Source organism: Ambystoma mexicanum, chromosome 10, assembly GCF_040938575.1.
Source record: "Ambystoma mexicanum isolate Mex_15411 chromosome 10, UKY_AmexF1_1, whole genome shotgun sequence".
In the NCBI taxonomy this organism is placed as follows: Eukaryota; Metazoa; Chordata; class Amphibia; order Caudata; family Ambystomatidae; genus Ambystoma; species Ambystoma mexicanum.
This window is the reverse complement of record NC_090932.1, coordinates 1,126,148,851-1,126,172,976: the sequence shown is the minus strand read 5'-3', so window position 1 is coordinate 1,126,172,976 and position 24,126 is coordinate 1,126,148,851. Positions and strand designations below refer to the sequence as shown.

The 24,126-nt window shown below is 45.6% G+C and overlaps 1 protein-coding gene across 2 annotated transcripts in view; it reads right to left on the bottom strand.

Annotated features, from left to right (window-relative positions):
* LOC138492057 (cytosolic purine 5'-nucleotidase-like) overlaps nucleotides 1-24,126 on the bottom strand; it is a 270,570-nt gene that overhangs the window by 18,133 nt on the left and 228,311 nt on the right. For both annotated transcript variants that reach the window (XM_069619009.1, XM_069619008.1), the window contains exons 15-17: nucleotides 19,971-20,031; nucleotides 1,917-2,093; nucleotides 1,257-1,358 (exon numbers count right to left, since the gene is read on the bottom strand). In XM_069619009.1, coding sequence (XP_069475110.1) covers nucleotides 1,257-1,358; nucleotides 1,917-2,093; nucleotides 19,971-20,031 — 340 coding nt within the window. The remainder of the gene's footprint in view (nucleotides 1-1,256; nucleotides 1,359-1,916; nucleotides 2,094-19,970; nucleotides 20,032-24,126) is intronic.

Sequence of the window (24,126 nt, the reverse complement as noted above, 5' to 3'; positions counted from 1 at the left end):
ATAGATGCACCGGAGCTACTGCCCATATGGGCTTTAACATGGAGGCACCAGAGTTACTGCCCATATTGGCTTTAACATGGAGGCACCAGAGCTACTGCCCATAAGGGCTTTAACATGGAGGCACCAGAGTTACTGCCCATATTGGCTTTAACATGGAGGCACCAAAGCTACTGCCCATTTGGGCTTTAACATAGATGCACCAGAGCTACTACCCATATGGGCTTTAACATAGAGGCACCAGAGCTACTGCCGATATGGGCTTTAGCACGGATGCACCAGAACTACTGCCCATATGGGCTTTAACATACAACATTCAATTAATATGTACAAAAAAAATAGGCACAGTACCTGAGCAATGCACCTGCTCTTGAGGGAGGGACCCAAGAGCCACGCTTCTTGTGCTAAGGAAGGAACCTGTGCTTAATTTGTAAAATAACAAAGGCTAGGGTGCTCCATTTATTTGCCTGACCTGGCTCACCGGCCCATCTGCACTGTCCCTCTGGGAAGCCATCAAGAAGAATTGTTCATGTTTTAGTGTCTATTTCACAAATGGTTAAACACTATATTATCAGGTTAATTGTGAACAAGTGACACAAAAAGGTGCATTCAAAATGATCTCTGCCTTAATTAAGGAATTGAGTGAAACTGAACAGTTAAGGACTGGAGACAGCTCAGTGCCGGATTCCTTTAGTCGCACAGGGCTGTATTACTCAGGAAAACACAGTAGCACCGTAGCGAACGTTTCCTCTCACTCTCACAGTGTGCAGCTATGCAATGTTCGCGAGTACAAGGTTTTCCACTTGTATGTGAGAAGGAGGGAAGCGTGTGATCCACTATGCGAGAGGGAATAGCGAGTAAGCTTCTATACAGTTGAGGATATTGGGCCAAATGCTTCATTTGAGAGCATTTGTTTATAACTATATTGACTGTGCAGTTATTGAATTGTGGCACCTATAAAGAGGGTCTTATGCAACAATCCAAAATGGCTCCCAGAAGCTAGAAATCTTATTCTTCCACTATAGAAACAACGATAATTCATTCACTCATCTAAATCATTTTGCTTTGCTTCAGAAGCAGCTGTCTTGCCAGGTGGGGCCCGGAAATAAAAGTAGAGCAAGCATAGTAAACTACAATTGCCGGAAGTGCAGGTGCTCAAACCCGGTTTCCAAATAAGTCCTGGTTTGAGCACCTGGCAGCCCTGGCACCAATTAAGCAGTTGAGGCAGCACATGCAGGATTCTGTTGGCTTCTGATCACCTGGTGGTTGTAGAAACTGAACTGGTGAATGTGTTGTCCCAGCAACATGCTGGCCTCGCGCACATCCAAACGCGCATGCTCCACCGTGGATTCATGTGGCATCTACGGAAACAAAACAGCAGTTAGAGGGGCCAATGTACGTTAGAGTGCTCTGATATCACACAAAGCAAAAGACTCCGTCAGTCTTGCACGATAATCTTCCACCTTCCCAGTCAAGCTTCCTGCCTGCGACAACCGGGGTGTCCAACTCCAGGCCTCGAGGGCCGCAAACCAGTGGGGCTTTCAGGATATCCCTCATTAATATTCCTTAGAAAAAATTGCATACATTTAGAATGACTATATGCGCGTTTAATGAGGGCTATCCTGAAAATGGGCATGTTTTAGGTATGGAGGCCTGGAGTTAGACGACCACTCCATCATTTTTACTCTCGATAGCTGAAAAAAAAACCTTAGTTCACAGTTAGATTTCCTGTGTGCACTTTGTGGAACACACACAGAGGTTTGATGACTCAGCAAGCATGATCGAAGCCAATGCTCTACTAGCCATCAGAAAATATAATTGTGTGATATTAACATAATTAAGAGGCCGGCACCAGCTGTCAATTTTTAGGACTTGCATGAAAATTACAAACAACCGATACACAAGCTGACATAACTTACCAGCACCGGGGGTGCCCTGAACAGGTAGCTGAACGGGTAGTAAAGGAGGTTGATGAAAGAGGCAGCGTACAGGTCGGCATAGCGCATCAGCTGGCTGGCGAAGAGGGTCTGCCGAGAGCCGCAGCGGAACAGGCTGCCCATCTTGCCGTAGCACATGTCCATCTCATGTGTGACCCTCTGCACCAAGGAGAAAGGGAGGATGAGTGGATGGGAAAACCTCAACCCATGGGTTATTCACTTACTGGCCTATGTCCAGGAGAACAGATAAAGGAGCAAACGCTGTTGAAGGCAGAAGCGGATAGTGCTGTAGGCGTAGCCTCTCTGTCGGGCTAATAAAGCGCCCAAATACACAAGGCCCTAAGGAGTGAGCACTTAGCACTAGTCTTAAAACACTATACAGTAATGCTTTATTGGAAGTAGTGCCAAAGCTCACTGGAACCATTTCTTTCACATATTTCGTGGCTATTATTCATATACAGAGTAGTCGTGTCTGATCTGGTTGTATTTCGTCTACATTTTTAATGAAGTCCCATTTGGTGTCAGGTCCTCCTGGATGGTTTAGTGCCTTGAGGGTCTTAGGTTGTGACATGGTGCTAGATATTATGCTAAGAGAATTAGCATGTTCTGTTCTTTTAGTTTGGGAAGTTTGTGATCTTTTTCTCAAGTTCTCCAAAATAACGCCTTCTTGTGTTTTTGTATTTGGCACAATGAAGGAATAAATGTGTTTTGTCATTGATGAGTGTTTTTTTTTGTAAACTTTTATTTTAAAACATTTCTGAAGTATCTTCCAAACAGCTTAGACGTTGAATGGCTCCTTTTATTCCATTAATGAAAAGATAACAGAACTCGGCAATAATGGAATGAAGCCAGAAAAAAAAACAGAGACAAATATTATGGAATACGTACAACCTGCAAAAAAGCAATCAATTGTTAAAAGAATCATTTATTATACATCACAAAGTCTTGAAACTTATTAGACAACTTACGCACCCTCGCACTCTTTCTTATAGCCTTGTGAACAGGGTCAACACCTCCATCCACATTACTGCTATGACTATCGCTGATATCTTGGACCAAAACATCACCACCATCTCGTAACAAAGAATAGTCCCAATGACCACACTCTCTCTCTACAGTGTTATTCTTAGTTGCCATACCTTCCTTTGACAACTTAACAACTCTGTGAAGATTCCACACAGAACCACCTTCCACCCTCACAGCTCTCTTAGAACACTCAATCACCCTCATAGGACCTGAATATTTGGAGGTTCCTTTACGGCCCCCCCCCCCTTTGCCTCTTTTCACCTTCATCACATCAACATGGAGATCTACTCTTTCTCGAGGAATGCTTCCTTTGAACCTCTTCTCATGGTACTCCTTACACCCCCGTTGTGTTCGCAACATCTCATCAACCACAACGTTCTTGCTCACCAAAGGAATACTTAAAAACTTAATTTAGACATGAGGGAAACCCCGCTTCAACCTAAACGGTGAAACACCAGTGGCACTTTGTGTCGTTACAGGGTTCGAAATTGCCAGAAGCTGGGAGCTATTTAGCTCCTGGTTATAGACCAGGGGTGCCTAATTAGCTTGAAACCAGCAGCTGCCAGGAGATACCTTTGACCCCACAGGCAAGGTGTGCTATACAAACATAATTGTGATATTAACTTTGAGGGTTAGGGAATATGTATAAAAAAGAATAAAGGACTCGCCTAAGGGACATTTGAAGCATATTCCATAATATAAAAAAGGTAGTTTGCATCTTGCACACAAGATCGATTTGCTGCTCCTGGTTCCCCCAGAGGTAGCTCCTGTTTATAGGGTGATGCCTGATACCGAGGAGCTATTTATTGCTGCTGGTCAACAAATCCCAATTTCGACCCCTGTGTTATCCTAATGCCACAATCTTCTTGGTACAGCACCTTGGCTTAAGGCACTATATAAAATACAGATTAAATACAAAAGAATCACAAAGATACTGCTTCCAGTCCATTCGCCAGTGCTAATTGCACACAATCACCCATAACCCTATTGAGTCTCTCCACCATCCCATTGGTTTATGGGTGGTACACTGACGAAAACCTCCACTGGAGCCCATTTTACTGGTGAAATCACGTATCTCCTTACTTCTGAATTGTGGACCATTATCACTCAAAATCACAACAGGAACACCCTCTCTCTTAAACATCTTTTCCAAAAACTCAATCATCTTTTTAGATATAACACAATCCATGACTGCGACCTTCGGCCATCTAGTATATCTGTCCATTAGCACCAACAATAACTTGTTACCTCATCCCAATCTTTCATATAGACCAACCACTTCAATTGCAAGCTCCATCCACAGCCGTTTCAGAACCGGAATAGGAGTCAAAAGTAATCTCTTGATTACAAGATTCTTGTCACAATTATTACAGGGTGAGCATGACCGCAAATGTCTTTCCACTTGTGCGTCCATCGCTGGCCACCAATATTTCTCCATCATTTTCCTTTTCATTATTGACATTCGTGGATGACCCTCATTAGCCAAAAAGACAATTTTGATTATCAATCCTACAGGTGGTATTGCTTTATTGCCCCTTAACATCCAATCACCCTCAATTGTCAATTCATCCTTGATCACGTAATTGCCATTACACTTCTGCTCTATTTTATCTCTACTTGGCCATCCCTTCACAAACCACTCTTTGACCTGAACAAAAATGTCATCTTCCTCGATACTTTCAATCCAATTCTCCTGGCTCAAAGCATCACACACACTGCAAACATGTTCCTCAAACTCTTCACTGGCATCAGTTCCTGCCTTACAGTCCTCACTAGGCATCCTGGATAGAAAATTCACAACACAATTCTTTTTCTCAGGAACATACACTATATCACAATTATATTCCATTAACCACAGGCCCAACCAAGTAATTCTAGGCGTGGCCCTCGACATTCCCTTTACTGTCAACACTTGCACCGAGGGTTTGTGATCCGTCCTTATAACACATTTCTCACCCCACACATACTGCCTGAAGTGTTCCACCCCCAACAGAATAACATACTTCTGTCTCGGTTACCACCCTGAAAGCAAACATTAAATCTTCTCATGTTTACCTTCAACCTGAGATAAGACGGAAACTAAAACTTTACCGCTCGCATCCATCATGATGATGGACTTCCTTCCTGGTACAAATCCTCCCAACAAGAATGCTTCTACAATACACTTCTTCACAGCATCAACAACCCTCTCACGTTCTTCGTACATTTCACATTCCTCTTCATGAGAACTCTTAAAGTCTAAGTATTCTTCGCAAAACGTTCCTCAAATGGACTGTAATACTCTGCTAACCCCAAAAATGAATATAGTATTCTTTGTTATGGGGATAGCATGCCTTTTCAATAGTTCCATCACCTTAAACTTAAGTTTATATCCACCTTTGGAAAGCGTTTGACCTAAATAATCCACTTCACTGCACTCAAATTTACATTTACTACACTCCAGTTAATCCCTTTTCCTCCAATCTCTTCAATGCTGCACACAACCTTTCACCATGTTCTTTGGTTCCCCGTCCACCCTCTAAGATGTCAGCCTGGAAGACATACACCCCGGAAAAATCTCCCTGCAGATGTGTCATAACTCTTTGAAACACAGCAGCCACTGAGGCCATCCCAAAAGGCATTCTATTGTACCGGTACATACCAAATGGTGTGATAAATGTAGAATACTCCACAGAATCTTGGTGTAGCTGTATTTTCATGATATGCTGTCTAAAGATTAATAGTGGATAACATATTGGCCCCAGCAACCAGGTTCAACATCTCTGATATCACTGGTAGAGGATACTCTTCCACAACAATAGCCTTATTTAATTATCTCAAATCCATACAGATTCTCACCTTTCTGTTTTATTTCCTGGCACCCACAATCGGAAAAACCTGCTTGGAGGCATCCACTTCCTCTATCACTCCTTCCTCCTTTAATCTGTACAACTCCTTTTTGCACAACTTCCCTCAAAGCTATAGAGATATGTCTGACATCATGTGACATGGATTTAACACCCTCCTTGAGTAAAATTGTGTGCTGGCGCCCCACTAGCTTACCAATAACCTCTTTGAACACATTAGGAAATACATCCTTCTCCTTTCCTCTGAAATATTTGGGAGTTTCACCCTCACAATTCTTCACAACCCTGGATTAAGTTGGATTTTCAATTGACCCTGGTCGTCCCAACCTAACACATTCACACCTTTCTGTGCTTCAGCTAACTTGCCTTTAAATTCAACTAGAGCAAACCTATACCCTAACATCTTGATCACTGAGCCCTCAAAAACTCTGGGATTCGCAATATCTGTTTGTTTCAATTTAGGGTCAAATCACATTTTGTCTTTTGTGATTATGGTATATGGTGAACCTGAGTCCACCATGAGCTGAGAGTTAATACCATCAATGTGAAATACACTCTTAGGAGTGCCTTTTCTGCAACCCCTCACCATTGTCACAACCTCAACCTCCTGCTCATCTGCTCTTCATCATCAGCATCATCACCATCTTGAAAACATTTCACTCTCAGACTTTGTTTCCCATTCTTACAAACAATACTAAAATGACCCTTAAGTCCACAATTGGTGCACTTCTTGTTCAAAGCAGGGCACCATTGAGAATTGGCGTAACGCCCCCTTTTACCACAGCGAAAACACGTTCTGTCCAAGATCCTCTTCCCATTCTCCTCTCCAACATTTTCCAAAATGTTAGGTCTTGGCTGTTCTCTGCTCTTCCAATCTTTGCATCTATTCATGACCACTTCTTTGACTAGTTCATTAGGCTTTACAACATTCATTTTGGCCGACTTGGTTGCCAATTCTTTATCGCTTTCCTTCATTGCTTTGCTGCATGTCACTGTATATTCATCCTTTTTAGCAATAGCAATTTTGTCATTTAAAGAAGGGTCACCGCACATCCATAGCCTCTCTTGGACCTTGTTACTATTGGTATGGATTATTATTTGATCACGTATCAAATCATCCTGGGTTACACCTCTGCCAAAGTTGTAAGTTACAGCCCATTTTTTAAGAGCACTGACATATTTATCCACTGTCTCATCAATCTCCTATTAACTTGTATAAAAGTAATCTCTATTCACAGCAGTGTTAGTCTTGGGGTAATAATAGGCATCAAGTCTCCTCAAAACCTGTTCGTACTCATTGATGCGTCACCTGTTTCATCTTTGCCGCATATCCTGTGTCCCTTAGGGCCTAGGGAATGAAGAAGTCATTTTTGCGGCAGTGAAATTCTCATTTTCAATAGGGTCCATGTAATTACCCAAATATTCTTTCAATTCCCTCCAGGGAACTGGAGGTTATCCGGCAGTGGCTAACAACGGCAGGGGTGGATGAATGGTTACTCCTTGCATGTTGCACCATGCAATGATTATGGTGCTGGATTACTTTAATAGTGTCCCTGTGCAAAATTTAACTGTACAACACAGCAGGGCATGCTATCTTTAAATGCTTGATTACTTCGATGATGTCCCAGTACAAGAACAACTTCAACTGTACTGCGTTGCTAGGCTCACAATCCTTATAGTTCAACAGGGGGCATTCTGAAACAAAGGAAAGAATAAACTGGCACCAAAATACTGAGCGTAGGATGATACTGTTGGCTTATTGTCCCAAAGGCTGCCTGAACACAAGATGGCAGCATGCAGTGTATACTCTAAGGTCCTTTTCTCAAATGAATCGTAGCATCATGGGCAACTATACATTGTGCGCTGCACCTACCGCAAAGACAGGTGTGTAAAATGTGGAATTGCAAAAACAAAAGCAAAACTTGCCACAGCTTCCAAAACACGACCGCGCAGCAGAAATTGCTTCAGAGGCCCTTACTGATCCACAACGCAGTGCCGCACACCAACACTGACTCTTATACGTGTTGTGGGGCCAGAATGGAACAAGCAATCAACCGGGGAAACACAACGTGTCATCCCATCGTTGTCGCCAACTGAATTATCTTCCAAACAGGTTAGAATGTTGAATAGCTCCTTTTACTCAATTAATGACAAGATATGGATGTGTAAGGCCCCACAAACACGACACCATCCAGATCCTACTAGTCCTTCAACCCTCTATAGTCCAAAACAGAATTGACAAGGATGAAACTAAACAGACAAACTGGGCAGGGGGAGGGGAGATATCCAGCCAGTCAATTCAACAGGTTGCAATATGACATTTGAAGTCCTATTGCTGTGATCTCCCTTTGCTGGCCAGGACCAACTGTACAGTTCAAGGGTCATGTTGACACTGCGGAAACATGATCAAGCCTTCACGGGCTCCCATCAGCATTTACAGAGCAATTTAGGATTGAATAGTAAGAGAGGTGCGCATATAAGGCTCAATACCTGGTGTGGTTCATCAGCATAGTAGGTCAGAAATGGGGTCTCGCTCTCTCTGTCCTTCTGAAAGCGATTTAACGAAAATGCCATCTCCTTCTTTATAGCTTTGTACGAGCGCGATAGAAATAAAATATCAATCAATCAACCAATAGCCTGGATTTCCCAGACCTTTAGTCACCACATATGCATGATTGGGTTTTTGTTATTTCTCCAGTTTCTGGCAATGTTTGATTTGGCAGCTGAAAGGAGGGCCTCCAGTTGTTTCCACAAATTACTTTGGTAATTTTCTTCATGGAAATTACTTCGACAATACTTCTGAAATGTATATATATTTGTGGGTTAAAGGGTAAAAGGGGGGCACGGAGGTGTTTGGAGTAGGAGTGGTAGTGAAAGGAGGAAAAGGATTGTGTGGGAGAGAACCCCCTCATTAAAAAATAAAATTATTAAAAGTAATATCCACAAAGTACATTTATTTCGTGGAAATTACATGGAACAGTCAGGAGATGGGTAATCAGTTCAGCAGTTACTCCTATCATCCCATATATCCCCTCAGCCATGTCTCTGAATAGCACTACCACTACCATTGGTCGTATGGTAGCGTTATTCCTGTAATATCCTTAATCTTTTAGAGAATTTAGCTTTGGGACATTGCCACCACATGTGCGCCAGTGTACCTGTTTGACAATTCCTCCAGCGCATCGAGGGGTAAGCAGAGGACATCTAGTAGAGGCATTGAGGGGTGAGGTATCAGCGATTACAGACCTTGTATGAGCACTCTCTTTTAGTAACGCAGCGGGACGATTTATGTGCCCTGGTCCATATGTGTGCTCAGGAGTCTGGTGGAGTTTGGGGTTCTAACTCTTCTTCCCATCGCTTCATATATTCATATATTTCCATTGGGTCCATTTCATTTATCAATTTTTGTGAATATAAAATGTTTCTTCTCTAATCCACTCCCAGTATCAGTACCAGTGGGGTGGTGTGTCTAGTGCCTACCATTTTAATGCAGGGGGTTGTGATCCAATGTCTGATCTGGGTGTATCGGTACCGCTCCCTTTCAGGGAGATTAAATGTACCTTTGCGTGTCTCAAAATCCAGGGTCGGCCATTAGCGTACATCTTACCTAGGTGTGTAAGGCCTCAATTTTTCCATCTTTTAAAGGGCTGGGTGGTCATTCCTGCAGTGATATATGGTTTCTCCATATATTGGGGACAAGTGCCTTAAGCTGCCAGTTCCCCTCCATAGTTTGTTTGCTTTGTCCAATATGCCTAGTGCTGTTCTTGTTGCTATGGAAGGTCAACCTGTGATCCTCCGAGGTGCATGGTCAAGGATGGGTAAAGAGTCTTTGGAATTTCAGTATCATCCTATTGTAGTGCTAGCTACTGCGGCAGGGACATTAGATTGCTCCACTATTAGTGCTATCTGGGTAGCCTAGACATATCTCTTGATGTCTGGCATAGCTAGTCTTCCCATGGGTGTCCTCCTAAGACTTAATTTCCATTTGGTCATTGACAAACTCCAGAGACTACAAAATAATGCCCTAAGAGCAGCGCTGAATATCCCACGTAGAGAGCACATCTCCAAATACCGGACTGAGGCCCACTGGCTAAAGATAAAGGACAGAATCCTCCTTAAAACTATTTCTCTCACATCTAAATGCCTCAACAATCAAGCACCCCCCTACCTAGCTGAAAGAATCAACTGGAGACCCTCAAACCGACTGACGAGATGGGCCAACACATTCTTACTAGAAGTCCCGAGATTCAAACTCACCACCGCGGGTGGCTCTAGCTTCCCTGTTAAAGCTGCACAATCATGGAACTCACTCCCACCTGACCTTAGACGCCCATCACCCTACACCAGATTTAGATGTAACGTTCTCAAATGGCTGCACAACAATGACTTGTAACGATATTCTCCCTATCTAGCTGATCATGTTACACACCTGTTAAGTCGGCATTCTTCTACGCTTACCCAACTTGATCTTATATGTACTGTATCATTTGTATCACTTATTGTAAGTTACCACTGTATGTAATTGCCTATATCAGGCACTGTAACTAAGCCTTGAACCTACTTGTATTGTTTGCGCCCAGCTGCCCAAGGGCTCGGAGCGCATTATCAAATAAATAAACCAAACCAAACCAAAGCAAACCATTGGATTAGCTGTCGTTTTCTACCCCACACAAATCTCGAAATGTTTTGCTGTAGTGAATGCGTTGGTTTCACTGGGTATTCTATGAGTAGCCCTCAGGTTATTGCTATTGAGTGTGAAAGAGAGCTATTTAGACATATTTTAGTGCAGGATAGGGTAGAAGAGATAAAGACTACATATCTTGGGCCGAACCCGCATGTCTCATAGTAGGAGCTACCTTTTGTGTGGTCGGGAATGAATTAAAAATGTTGGTCAGTGGACACAGTAAGCTACTTTTAAATTTCTTATTGTACATTGGCGTAAACCCGTCTGGGCCAGGAACCTTTTTGTTTTGCAGGCTCTCGATTGCCATTTCCACCGCCTCTTGGGATATGGGACAATCCAATTCTAACTGCTCATGGGCTGCTAGTTTTGGAAGGCGTGCTCGATGCAGGTATTTAGTTGCTGAGTTGTGTTCAAGTGTTCTTCCCCTGTGTTGGGGTGGTCAGGAAAGGTCCCAGCGATGAAGAGGGGTTCATATTGTGTGCGCCATATTTGTGAGTGGGGAAGCAGTGAAATTGGTGCAATGATGCAATTTCTTATGAATCCAGGTTAGTTAAATGTGAATGGGATAGTGTTATTCAGTGTTCAAGATATTAGATTTGCACATGCGTAGAAAGACACAATGCTAAAATTGCCAAATTAAATATGAACACGATTCAGACATTGTGTGTGTGATACGACAAAGAGTTTCATAATGTGCATGCGAGGAAGAGGGCCTGCCCTGAAGAACCCATTGTGGAGAAGAGAGAACAGTTCTTAAATATACATGTACACTGAGATACATACATGGGGTATTTATAAATCTTCATGTGCTCTGCTTTCTTTACAAATGTATTAAAGCTTTGCAGCTATGAGTTCATGGGATGAATTTAGAGCATGTGGGAATAACTAATTTTGCAGGAGTGAAGGGCGAAGGAAAAGCAATGATTAACCAAGCAGATGGTCAGCCGTTGAACAGGACACAATGTCTATGACTTGGAAGTACTGCAGGAGGCAGATATCATCTCCTTAAGTACATTGAAGCTTTGCAGAGGAATTTGTTTTGTCCAGTAATAAACATAATCAAAAGTGGCGCTGGATGCCAAAGTGATCGATACCCATGGGTTTCAATTGTATTCTCAGATACACCATGTGTGCTTAAATTGTAGTCCTTTAGATTAGAATGTTCCGGGATGCCAGTAAAGTTGAGGTGGATGAGATAGTTATCGTTAGTTCAAAGAGAACCTGTTCATTCACCTTTCTTTATGTTACTTGAAGTATCCATGCAAACCATGTTAAAAGGGTTCAGGCCAGTTGTGACCTGTAATGAATTATGTTTGCATATGAATGTGTAACCATTTGCTGATGTCATGACCTACCACAGACTAATCTCATGAAGGGGTGCGCTATGAATGGTAGTTAAGATACCAAGTGGCCAATGAGACTGGAAGAATTGGAGAAAGATGGGATTTTTTTGGATGGGTTTTGTCCAATCACATGTGGGCGGCGGGGGGTGGATTGTAATAAAATATATGAAAGAGTTTTAACTGTTGCAAACATTTATATAATGTGCCAATTTATTGTCATGATGCCTACCCCCGGAGCACCAGGCCAGGCCCAGCACCCCCGGGAGCAGGCATCATGCCCCCGGGTAAAAGCCCAGTGGCCCCTTATAGGGGCTCTTTGGACTCTGTCCTGGCGCCTTTGGCGCCAGGCTCATGTTGGACATCAGTCCTGGTGCCAAAGGCGCCAGGCTCATAAAGGAAAGTGTTTAGTGCACTTACCTGATGCAGACCATGCTGCATACTCACCTGATGCAGACCATGCTGTATGAAGACCCAAGCCAAATGAGGCTTAGGAGGGACTATTTTACTGAAGGGACTATTTTGTTACTTGGGTGGGGCTGTGGAAGAATACTTACCTAGGACTTCTTCCAAGGCTATTTAAGCCACGCCCGGACAGCCACACATGCTTCGCGTTGTTCTGCATCCCAGCAGCTGAACGCTCACTGTGTCTGCTCCTGCACCTGGACTCCAGCCACGCCCGCCTCGAACCTGGAACACCTGTAAGGAAAGAAGAGAAGAGAAAGGTGAAAACCAAGAACTTATTCAAACTTCTTACCTGCATCCGGAATCTTCACGCCAGCATTCTTGAAGAAAGACTTCCATTTAAAAGCATCGCGTTGCTCGCTGCATGGCCGCGCTTCACTCACCTGTCCTCGAGACATCTCCCGGCTCCATCGCGGCTGTCAGCACCGGTCGCCACATCTCTGCACCTAGGGGAGAGAAGAAGAGACAAAAGGTGAGCAGAGGGAACACAGGAGGAAAGTCGAAATTTCAGCCATAATACTTACCGGCTTTTCTTGGTGAACCATTCCACATTTCGGGTCGGCGCCGCTTCGTTGGCAGGTACCGCAACCTGGCCCCTATGGGGAAAGGACAAAAGACATTACTGGGGAATTATAAAGACATTTAGAGGGGTCGCCCTCATCGCTAACTCACCTGATTTTACCATCGGCAATTTAACCCCTCAACGCATCGCCTTCGTTCTGCATCTGAAATAAAGGACAGATCACAGGTTAGGAAGACAACATAAAAAGAGGCTCACACTTGAACTTTTGAATCTTCATACTTACGGCGTATCGCTCAGAAAAGTCAAGTGGATTTTGCCAGTGCCATTCTGAAAACCAGTGAAGTAACTGGACGAACGCGCGCCCCTGCACCAGAAGCAGGATGGAGAGTTCATCCTTCCAAACCATAAGGTGAGCTTAAACCGGGGGTTTTGGAGGAAGTCAGAGAAGAACGAAGGGGCAAAGGGGGGAGCAAGCACACTATTCTGCAGGAAGTTAATCCCCTTTCTCATCTGCAGAAGGATATTCCTACGGGCCAGACAAGCAAGATTTGGGGGTCCTGTTCAATCGGTGGTCCGAGTTCTGCTCATCACGCTTGAAGAGGCCACAGCAACCCAGACTAGACCAGCGCCTCCGTGGGAGCCAGGTGAGCGTTACAGAACGCAAAGCCTTCCTACAAATTTCCACCCAGGCGCTATGGAAACTTCTGAGACTGACCAGTTGGCCCAACTACTGGGGAAATTACGGCCGCTCGTCAAGAGACTAATGCTCTCAGGAGGGAAGTGATTGTAACAAAGGAAAGAGCTGATGACCTGGCTAGACATCTTTTGCAAGGTCAAGCTGGACAAACTCCTTTACCCGGTTCTGGGGGGAACCCCGCTCCTGTGCTTTCCAGTAACCCGGTGCAGATTAATCAACCTGGAAACATGCCGCTGGCCCCACCCGAACACTTTGCTGGGGACCCCAAACGATTCGCCGTATTCATGAATCAGTGTCGTTTGCATTTCCTATGCAGACCTGGGGCCTTCCCTAATGACCAGACCAAGGTAGCCTTTGTATTGTCATATCTCAGCGGCAGTGCTGCCGATTGGTCAGTTCCACTGGTAACTCAAGATGACCCGATTCTTCGTGATTTTCAAGGATTTCAAGCAAGCATGGAAAGATTATTTGCTCGTCACTCCCAGGGGCAGGCTCTGGATGACGAACTTCTATCTCTGCGACAGGGCAATCAAGACCTCCTATCCTACATTGCAAACTTTAATAGACTAATTGTGGAAACTGGGTGGCCAGAGGATAAAAGAATCACGTTATTTTATCGAGTTCTACGCGGAGAACTTAAAGATGTCCTGGCCCAAGTTGTAAATTGCCCCAAGAATGCTCAGAATATATAGACTTAGTGGTCCAATTGGATCACAGACTGCAAAACAGAAAAGCAGATCGGTCCAAGTTTGAGACCCGGGTGTTGGTCAAGACCCACGCTAACCTCAAGGGGGCTGAAGCCTCTGAGCCAATGCAAATCGGAGGGGTTAAAGGAACTCTAACTCAAAAGGAACGTGAAAGAAGACGGCAGATGCAATTATGTCTTTATTGTGGGTCCTTTGGACACTTTCTACAAGATTGCCCGGCAAAGCCGCCCAAGAAGGTGGTAGGAGCCGCTGATAAAATCCATGAAAACTCTGTATCGGGAAACGACCACGACGACAAGCGTAGGGGTCCGCTTGCCGAGCTTGAAAACTAACTCTCAGACCTCGCATTTCATTGTGCCAATGGTCCTCGTAGATCCGGAACAGCCTAAGCGGTTGCATGCAATAAAGGCATACATCGATAGTGGGGCTATAGGAAACTATGTGGATCATGAATTGGTCTCCAGGATTAACCTCCCTCTGCGTCCTAAAACGAGCAAAGATGTCATCAAAACAGTTGATGGAACCGAAATTGCCTCTGGACCGGTAACACATTCCACAGCTGAGGTGACACTTGTAGGTCCGGACGGCCATCGGGAGGCAGTTGTGTTTGATGTAATCAAGGCTCCACAGTTTCAGGTTATTCTCGGAATCCCTTGGTTAGAGACACATAATCCTCGAATTGATTGGCGAGCGAAGAGAATAACCTTCCCGGATTGTGCACAAACCTGCTACCCAGAAAATCTGAAGATCATTCTACCATCAGTAACGTCTGTCTCCATGCAACTACCTCCGGAATACCAAGACTTTCAGGACGTCTTCCAAAAGAAACAGGCCCACACGTTACCTCCTCACAGATCGTACGATTGCCAAATCGATCTGGTGCCCGGTGCACAACCCCCTTGTAGCAGGATTTATGCCCTTACTGAACCGGAGAATCTGCATTTGAGACAATATTTAGATCAATACCTAGCCAATGGTTTCATTCGCCCGTCAAAGTCTCCGGCATCCTCGGCTTTGTTCTTCGTGCCAAAAAAAGAAGGCGACCTTAGAACTTGTATCGATTACCGCGCATTGAACCAGATAACTGTTAAAAATCGTTACCCTCTGCCTTTGATCCCTGAACTTCTTGACCAGGTGAAGGACGCTTGCGTATACACCAAGTTCGATCTCCGGGGGGCTTATCATCTGGTACGAGTAAAAGAAGGCGACGAATGGAAAACGGCCTTCCGTACAAAATACGGACTATTCGAATACCAGGTGATGCCTTTCCGGTTGTGCAACGCGCCTGCTGCCTTCCAATTCTTCATAAACGATGTCCTTCGGGAACTTATCGATGTCTGTGTTGTCGTGTATATCGATGATATTCTGGTGTACTCCTCTTCGGAATCAGATCACAGAAAACATGTCAGGGCCGTCCTAGAGAAATTGCGCCAGCACAAACTGTTTGCAAAGCTGGAGAAATGCATTTTCCATACCACTGAGGTTGAGTTTCTTGGATTCATCCTGACACCTAAAGGGGTCCGAATGGACTCACGGAAAGTGGATGCCATCCTCAAATGGCCATCACCTAGTTCGGTGAAAGGTGTCCAAAGCATGCTTGGTTTTGCCAATTTTTATCGCAGGTTTATCCCGGAATTTTCACGTGCGGTGCAACCAATCACTGCACTCTTGCGGAAAAATAAACGTTTTGAATGGACCGAGGAAGCTGAACAGGCCTTTCAGGAATTGAAAGCTAAATTTACGTCCGCACCTATTTTGAAACACCCGCGTCCCGATCTCCCATATATAGTCGAAACTGACGCATCCAGCTTAGCCATGGGAGCTGTCCTGTCTCAGAGAGACCCCGAAACCAACCAACTGCACCCCGTAGCATTTTGGTCCAGAAAGTTCTCGCCGCCGGAGATAAATTATGCAATCACCGATAAGGAATTATTAGCCATTAAGTCCGCCTTTAAGGCTTGGCGGCATTATCTTCTTGGTGTCAGGCATTCCATCACCGTGATCACTGATCACCGAAATTTACAATATTTAAAAACTGCCAAGGCTCAGTCTTCACGACAGCTCCGATGGGCTTTGTTCTTTGCTGAGTTCGATTTTGTAATCACTTACCGTCCCGGCTGTAAGAATGGCAAAGCGGACGCGCTATCTCGAATTGGAATGGGAGAAATGGACACAAACTCAGAACCTGTGCCGATAATTCCCGAACAAAGAATTTTGGGGATAACCACTTTACAAACCCTTGAAGACATTCAAGCACGGGTAAAACAATTCCTGGACTCTTCAGCCTCGCAGGATTGGATCAAAAGGGGGTCTTACTTTTCAGTCAACGATGGCTTACCTTACTTCCAAGGACGCTTATTTTTGCCAGAAAAGGAATTGCAAGAACTGGTTATTTCCTGTCATCATGATACTCTGATGGAAGGACATCCTGGCATTGCCAAAACAGAGGAAAAAATTAAACAACAATTCTGGTGGCCTTCCTGGCGAAAGGATATTAACTCTTTTGTGATGTCCTGTGGAGTTTGCGCCCAAAACAAAGGTCAAAAAACAAAACCCGCCGGTCTTCTTCAACCCTTAGACATTCCACCAGCACCTTGGCACACCTTGTCACTAGATTTTATCACGGACCTGCCCTCTTGTAATGGATACAGTACTATTCTGGTTGTGATGGATTTATTTTCCAAGATGGCCCATTTTATTCCGTTGAAAGGATTACCTTCAGCTTTTGTTCTTGCCAAGGAATTCCTCGAAAATATCATCCGTTTGCATGGATTCCCGTCCATACTAGTCTCCGATCGGGGAAGCCAGTTTAGTTCTCATTTTTGGAAAAAGTGTTGTCAACTGGCACAAATCGACGTAAGACTCTCAACCAGCCACCACCCACAGACCGATGGTCGGACGGAGAGAACGAACCAGACCCTTGAACAATATCTACGATGTATGTTGCACCAATCGGAGGGTAATTGGAAGGATATTCTATAGGTGGCTGAATATGCATACAATAACTCGATACACTCTGGAACTGGTCAGAGCCCCTTTTATACCCTATATGGACATCACCCTCGTACTTCAGACTTGGACTCACCTTTGAGCCTTGAAATGCCCGCAGTGGACCATTTGCATTCTACGATTACTCAAGCCTTCAAGGATGCAACTGCACACTTACAACATGCGAAAGGGAAATACAAAAAGAATGCAGATCTGCATCGAAGAGAGGCGGCTCCATACCAAATAGGGGATCAAGTATGGTTGGCTACCAAACACTTATCGCTCAAGGGACCTCGGACTTTTAATCCAAGGTATTTAGGCCCTTACTCGATCAAAGCTATTATTAACCCAGTGGCAGTCAAGCTAGATCTACCAGCTAACATGCGGATTCACCCCGTTTTTCATGTGTCACTTTTGAAACCAGTGCAACCAGGAACCAGATTAATAAAGCCACCAGAACCAATCCAGATAGATGGGGAGCCTGAATTCGAGGTGAAGAACATTTTGGATTCTAAGATCTCAAAATCAAAACTTTTCTATATAATTGATTGGAAGGGGTACGGGCCTCAGGAAAGGTCTTGGGAACCCAGCGACCACGTACATGCACCTCGGCTAGTAAAAAGGTTCCATCGGAATTTCCCAAACAAACCGAAACCTCCAGAGGGAACGACCTTGGGAGAGGCCTTGGGGGGGGAGTGCTGTCATGATGCCTACCCCCGGAGCACCAGGCCAGGCCCAGCACCCTCGGGAGCAGGCATCATGCCCCCGGGTAAAAGCCCAGCGGCCCCTTATAGGGGCTCTTTGGACTCTGTCCTGGCGCCTTTGGCGCCAGGCTCATAAAGGAAAGTGTTTGGTACACTTACCTGATGCAGACCATGCTGCATACTCACCTGATGCAGACCATGCTGTATGAAGACCCAAGCCAAATGAGGCTTAGGAGGGACTATTTTACTGAAGGGACTATTTTGTTACTTGGGTGGGGCTGTGGAAGAATACTTACGTAGGACTTCTTCCAAGGCTATTTAAGCCACGCCCGGACAGCCACACGTGCTTCGCGTTGTTCTGCATCCCAGCAGCTGAACGCTCACCGTGTCTGCTCCTGCACCTGGACTCCAGCCACGCCCGCCTCGAACCTGGAACACCTGTAAGGAAAGAAGAGAAGAGAAAGTTGAAAACCAAGAACTTATTCAAATTTCTTACTTGCATGCGGAATCTTCACGCCAGCATTCTTGAAGAAAGACTTCCATTTAAAAGCATTGCGTTGCTCGCTGCAGAGCCGCGCTTCACTCACCTGTCCTCGAGACATCTCCCGGCTCCCTCGCGGCTGTCAGCACCGGTCGCCACATCTCTGCACCTAGGGGAGAGAAGAAGAGACAAAAGGTGAGCAGAGGGAACACAGGAGGAAAGCCGAATTTTCAGCCATAATACTTACCGGCTTTTCTTGGTGAACCATTCCACATTTCGGGTCGGCGCCGCTTCGTTGGCAGGTACCGCACCCCGGCCCCTATGGGAAAGGACAAAAGACATTACTGGGGAATTATAAAGACATTTAGAGGGGTCGCCCTCAACGCTAACTCACCTGATTTTACCATCGGCAATTTAACCCCTCAACGCATCGCCTTCATTCTGCACCTGAAATAAATGACAGATCACAGGTTAGGAAGACAACATAAAAACAGACTCACACTTGAACTTTTGAATCTTCATACTTACGGCGTATCGCTCAGAAAAGTCAAGTGGATTTTGCCAGCGCCATTCTGAAAACCAGTGAAGTAACTGGACGAACACGTGCCCCTACACCAGAAGCAGGATGGAGAGTTCATCCTTCCAAACCATAAGGTGAGCTTAAACCGGGGGTTTTGGAGGAAGTCAGAGAAGAACGAAGGGGGAAAGGGGGGAGCAAGCACACTATTCTGCAGGCAGTTAATCCTCTTTCTCATCTGCAGAAGGATATTCCTACGGGCCAGACAAGCAAGATTTGGGGGTCCTGTTCAATCGGTGGTCCGAGTTCTGCGCATCACGCTTGAAGAGGCCACAGCAACCCAGACTAGACCAGCGCCTCCGTGGGAGCCAGGTGAGCATTACACCTATGTGGTTCACAAGACTTGGGTTACTTTGACTCAATAGGGTCATCTAGCTGCTCCCCGGATGATCGTACAATAAACTTGCTTTATGTACAAATTTGCACTCGCTTCTAAAATGGTGGGACTGCCTTGGGTTAAGGTGATTAGGGGTCCACTCCTACACCTGTCAGTCATGGCCTACGATAGCACAATAATGAGAGGGGGCTGGCCAGACTACCTGCACCCCATCAAACACTCATTACTGCACTCTATGGAGGGCGTCATCGAAAGATTTAAACAAAATGAAGCCTGGGACATGCTCCTGCTCAGAGGCAGGCCGCACAATCGTCAGTGCAAATGAAGCACACGGGTGGACTGTGCTGCCTCCCACTGGAATGAGATGTACATTTATGTCTAGATTACCTTTCTAAAAGTACATCAGAATGTTAATCTGAAAGTGCACATCTCTCAGAGGGGGGGTGCTCCGGCGCCCGTACAAAGAAGACAGCAGTGTGCTCAGCTGGAGAGGAATATTGGGGTCCCCAATTAAAATGACATCCTCTGAACTTCCGTTCTAATTAGATGAACAGCTTGCAGACTGATGTGTCCTGGAGTAGTTTACTAAAAGATCATGGGTTCCCAAGCACAGGTCGCAGGGATGCACGCTTACATTTGCTACCCCACCAGATGTCCTTACCTGGATTTGCTTCTGGATCGAGCTGATATCTGGCCTCTCATTGCTGCCACTGTCCATATGTCTCGAGAGAAGAGAACAAAGTAAACATAGGGATTCACTCTGCAGGGATATTATTTTTAAACATTTTAAACCTGTTCTTTTCCTTTACCCTATTATGCTTGACCCCACTAGCACTACCCAGTGAGATTACTTTAAAAAGCTATACACTCCATCCAAGCTGATGACTTACAGTTCAAAGTGATATTAGGTCTATCTTTATTTCTTCAGCATTGGTATCTTGCATAGATTTGCATGCTGTGAATATTTCCCGTCATTAGGCTGGGAATGCTCAGTAACATAGAGCAGTTTAAACTTAAACTGAATTTCAGTCACTTTTGTGCTCTAGTATAGTCACTTTTGGGTCATACTTCCCACAACCAATTGTGGCCATCTTCAGATTTGTTGCCACACGTTCATGTTGGGAGTCATCAAAAATCTCTCTCATTGTATTACGACATATATTTGATTTAGAATCTTCTTTTACCATCATACTAACTTTCTTCGACAACACAGCAACATCCTCACCTGTGGGAATGGTATCAATCGTCTGACATGCCTCTCTGTTTTGGGCCTACTCCAATGGCTGAAACCAAGAGCAAGAGCCTCTTCAAGGCCCGCGCAGGATGTGGCCTCAAGAAGATCTTTGTGGAAAACCTCCACGACGATTGCCTGCACTTGCACTATGTCATCAAGGATTGTGACATCTGTCAATCATTTTCTGACAAAACCCAGAGGGATCATCGCTGTAGGTTGGTCGCGTGGCTCAACGATGCCAGGAGGGTCTCTGACTCTGCCTTGGTTCGGAGTCGTGCCTCACTCAGGCAGGTTAGGCCTTCCGAGCGAACCACCGCTAGTAAGAGGTAAAGATCACAAGACGAGCCAGTCAGAAGGTGCACAAAGACCCTTTCAAATACAGGCCGACGGCATCAAAATCTTCAGAAAAATCTCCAAGATCACCTCTGACCTCCAAGATCAGATGCCTTCCTCGTCGTCCTCCTGGAATAAGGGTATATCCACCCCGTCGATGGGATCACCAACCACATCCTCATCGACGACACCCATAGCGCCAAAGTTCCTTACACCATTGACCACCACAAACACCTCGTCGATAAACCCTCAACTGTGATGGTCACTAAGATTCCTCTGTCAGCATCCTCACCTGCTATCAAGGCAGTGTGGGTTTCTCAGAGTCCACAAATTGTGCAACCCTCTGTGCTGGTGGCCCTTCCACATCAATCTCACCCCTTAGTCGTAGGAGTTAGCACTGCAAAACTGCAGTCTCCTTCATTGGTGACTGAACTGGATCTCCTAGCTACAGTACAGATGGCGGATCCCCTACCTATGTCCTCGGATGATGAGGCAGAAGGAGAATTCTTGCCTTCCAGCCCTCCTCTATACATCAAGGCCCCACGGGAGGTCAGTACTGAATAAGGGGCCCTCACCACCTGCCAGGTTGTCACCCTCAGGTTGTCACCCTCACCTACACCGAGAGACTGAGATCTCTCTCTGGACACTCTTAATACCCTGATGACTCTGGTGTCAACCCTTCAACAATGCCAGCACCACTGCCTCCAACGGAACACAGACATACGCTAGCAGGGCCTGGTGGTCTTCCTGCACCCCCTCGCCCTACTAGAGAGCAACAGCAACTGCTAAAGCTTTTGCAGTTGACAGACACAGACCATCATCATGATACTCAGGATGAACAAGTTTCCGCCCACACAACCAAAATGGATAAGTAGGACAATATGTGAGCCACAAGAAATTCTTACCAGGGATTCCCCCCACCCCCTGACCAAATAATGTCTTTCCATGCCCTAATTAGTAGAGTGGCAAAAATGTTTGGTCTCTCGCCAGAGGACCAGAATAAAGATGGTCTTCTATATCAAGGGTGGGAACAGTATAGGAAGTCCATCTTGTCTATTCCACTCTTAGATGATACTTGGGAGGAAGGTCCTTCCACAGCGCTTTCCAAGAGAGACAGGTTTGACAAAAAATACAGGGTCCTTGACTCTGCACTGGTCTGCCTATGCACACAACCCATACTGATTCTGTGGTGTGTGCTACGGCCCACAAGCTGTCTGCCAACCCATTTTTATTGGTAATGTTCATTCATCAGCCATTTTTTTTGCAGTGTATTTTGCTGAAAAATGTTGGCCGAAAAAAACGAATTGAAAAATATGGGGAGCGGGGCCGGGGGGGTCTAAGGGCATATAAGGGGTAGGGTGGTCGGAGGATAGAGAATAAATAAAATGGAAGGTGGGTTTGGGGGATCACCCCCCGAATAAAATAAGACCAAATTTGATTCGGTTTTTTTCAGCAAAGTATTCGGAGATGAATGCACGTAGAACCATCTCCTCATGCTCCGTCCCACCAGACAAAGAGGGTAAGCGTTTAGATGACTTTGGGAAGAAAGTTATCACCACAGCCGCCGCCACCACCTTCAAAGTGCCAAACACCATTGCCATCCTTGCCAGATATGATCATGAGTTGTGTTTCAAACTTGGATCTCTTCTGGAATTCCTCCTTGAAGACAAGCGACTAGAGGTCACTGGCTATCTTCCAGGAGGGTGAAGCGACTTCAGACCACACCATCCCAGTTTCCATGGATATTGGCATATGCAGATTTTGCCAGCTCGTATTGGGGCTGTGTTGCGAAGACAAGGCTGGCTGAATGCGACACACCTCTGGCCAGAGGTACAATCGAAGGTGGTGGACATGCTATCTCACCTATCAATTGTCATCATACACAACTCCTTCGTACACTGACCAGTGCATAGGAAAAACCCAGACTTGCAGGGGTGCTCAATGCCGGCACAGCTCCTCACAATCCAGGGGCCAATCCTCAAAGCAGTCCTGACCTGTTCAGTGACCTTCCCTCCCACTTCAGCACCCAATCGGAGGAAGGCTGTCAGAATTTGTCCAGGGGTCGAGAAACGTCACCTCCGATGAATGGGTGCTATTGCTCATGCAGCAGGGACATACGCTGTAGTTTGTGAGAACACCACCAAACATTCCTCCGTTATGCAAGGCACAGAAGCTTAATCATCTTACTGAGCGATAGGTTCAAACATTGCTGTCCAATGGAGCAGTGAAGAAGGTAGCCCAACAAGGAGTGGGAGTCTACTCCAGATAAAAAAAAAAAGTTATGGGGTTGGAGGCCTATTTTAGACGCAGGGTACTAAACAAATTCCTAAAAGCACAAACTTTTCACATGGTACACTGCAACAGGTCCCATCTTAGCTGCAGCAGAGAGACTTTCTGGCATCCCTCGACCCGGTGGACGCATATTTTTGCATCCCTAGTCACCACTCACACCGCTGCTACCTGTGGTTTGTCGTGGCTGGAGTCCATTATCAATTCAAGGCTCTTCCCTTCGGGCTATGGTACATGAGTGTTTACCAAATGCCTATCTTCAGTGGTGGTACATCTACGATGAGCGGGCATTCAAGTCTATCCATACCTATAGGACTGGTTAGTGAGAGCACCATCTCACACCGTGGCTGCACACAGCACATCTTCTACCATTCGTTGTCTGCAATCCCTCGGCTTCCCAATCAACTTACCAAAGTTTTGCCTCGTTCCAGCGCAGGAGGTGTTATACAGGAGTGTGAAACTTGACAAGCTTTCCTGCTCAGCGACTCTGTCAGAGTATCGGGTGATCATGCTCCTCCGCAAGGTGAACCAACTAGCCATTTCAGTGGCTGTTTCAGTCCGCAGTTACAAGTCCCTATTGGGCATGATGTCCTACTGGGCATGATGTCCTTGTGCATCCCCCTACGCAACCACTGCAGGCTATGCATGTGCCCTCTACAAGAGCTCCTGGACGCTCAATGGGTGCAAGTCTCTGGGTTCTGGGAGGAATGCATCCCACTAACACAGCAATTCAGAGACAGTCTTCACTAGTGGCCCATCAGAGACCACTTTGTCCAGGGTGCCCTCTTCTGGCTACCCAATCACCAGGTCACTGTCATCATGGATGTCTCTGGAGAGCTGGGGAACTCACTCAGGAGACATTCATGCCAGGGGCCTCTGGATAGAGGAAGAGAAACCTCTTCACATCAATCTCCTGGAGCTGCGGTCTGTTTTATGGGCACTCAAATCCTTTCTCCTGTGA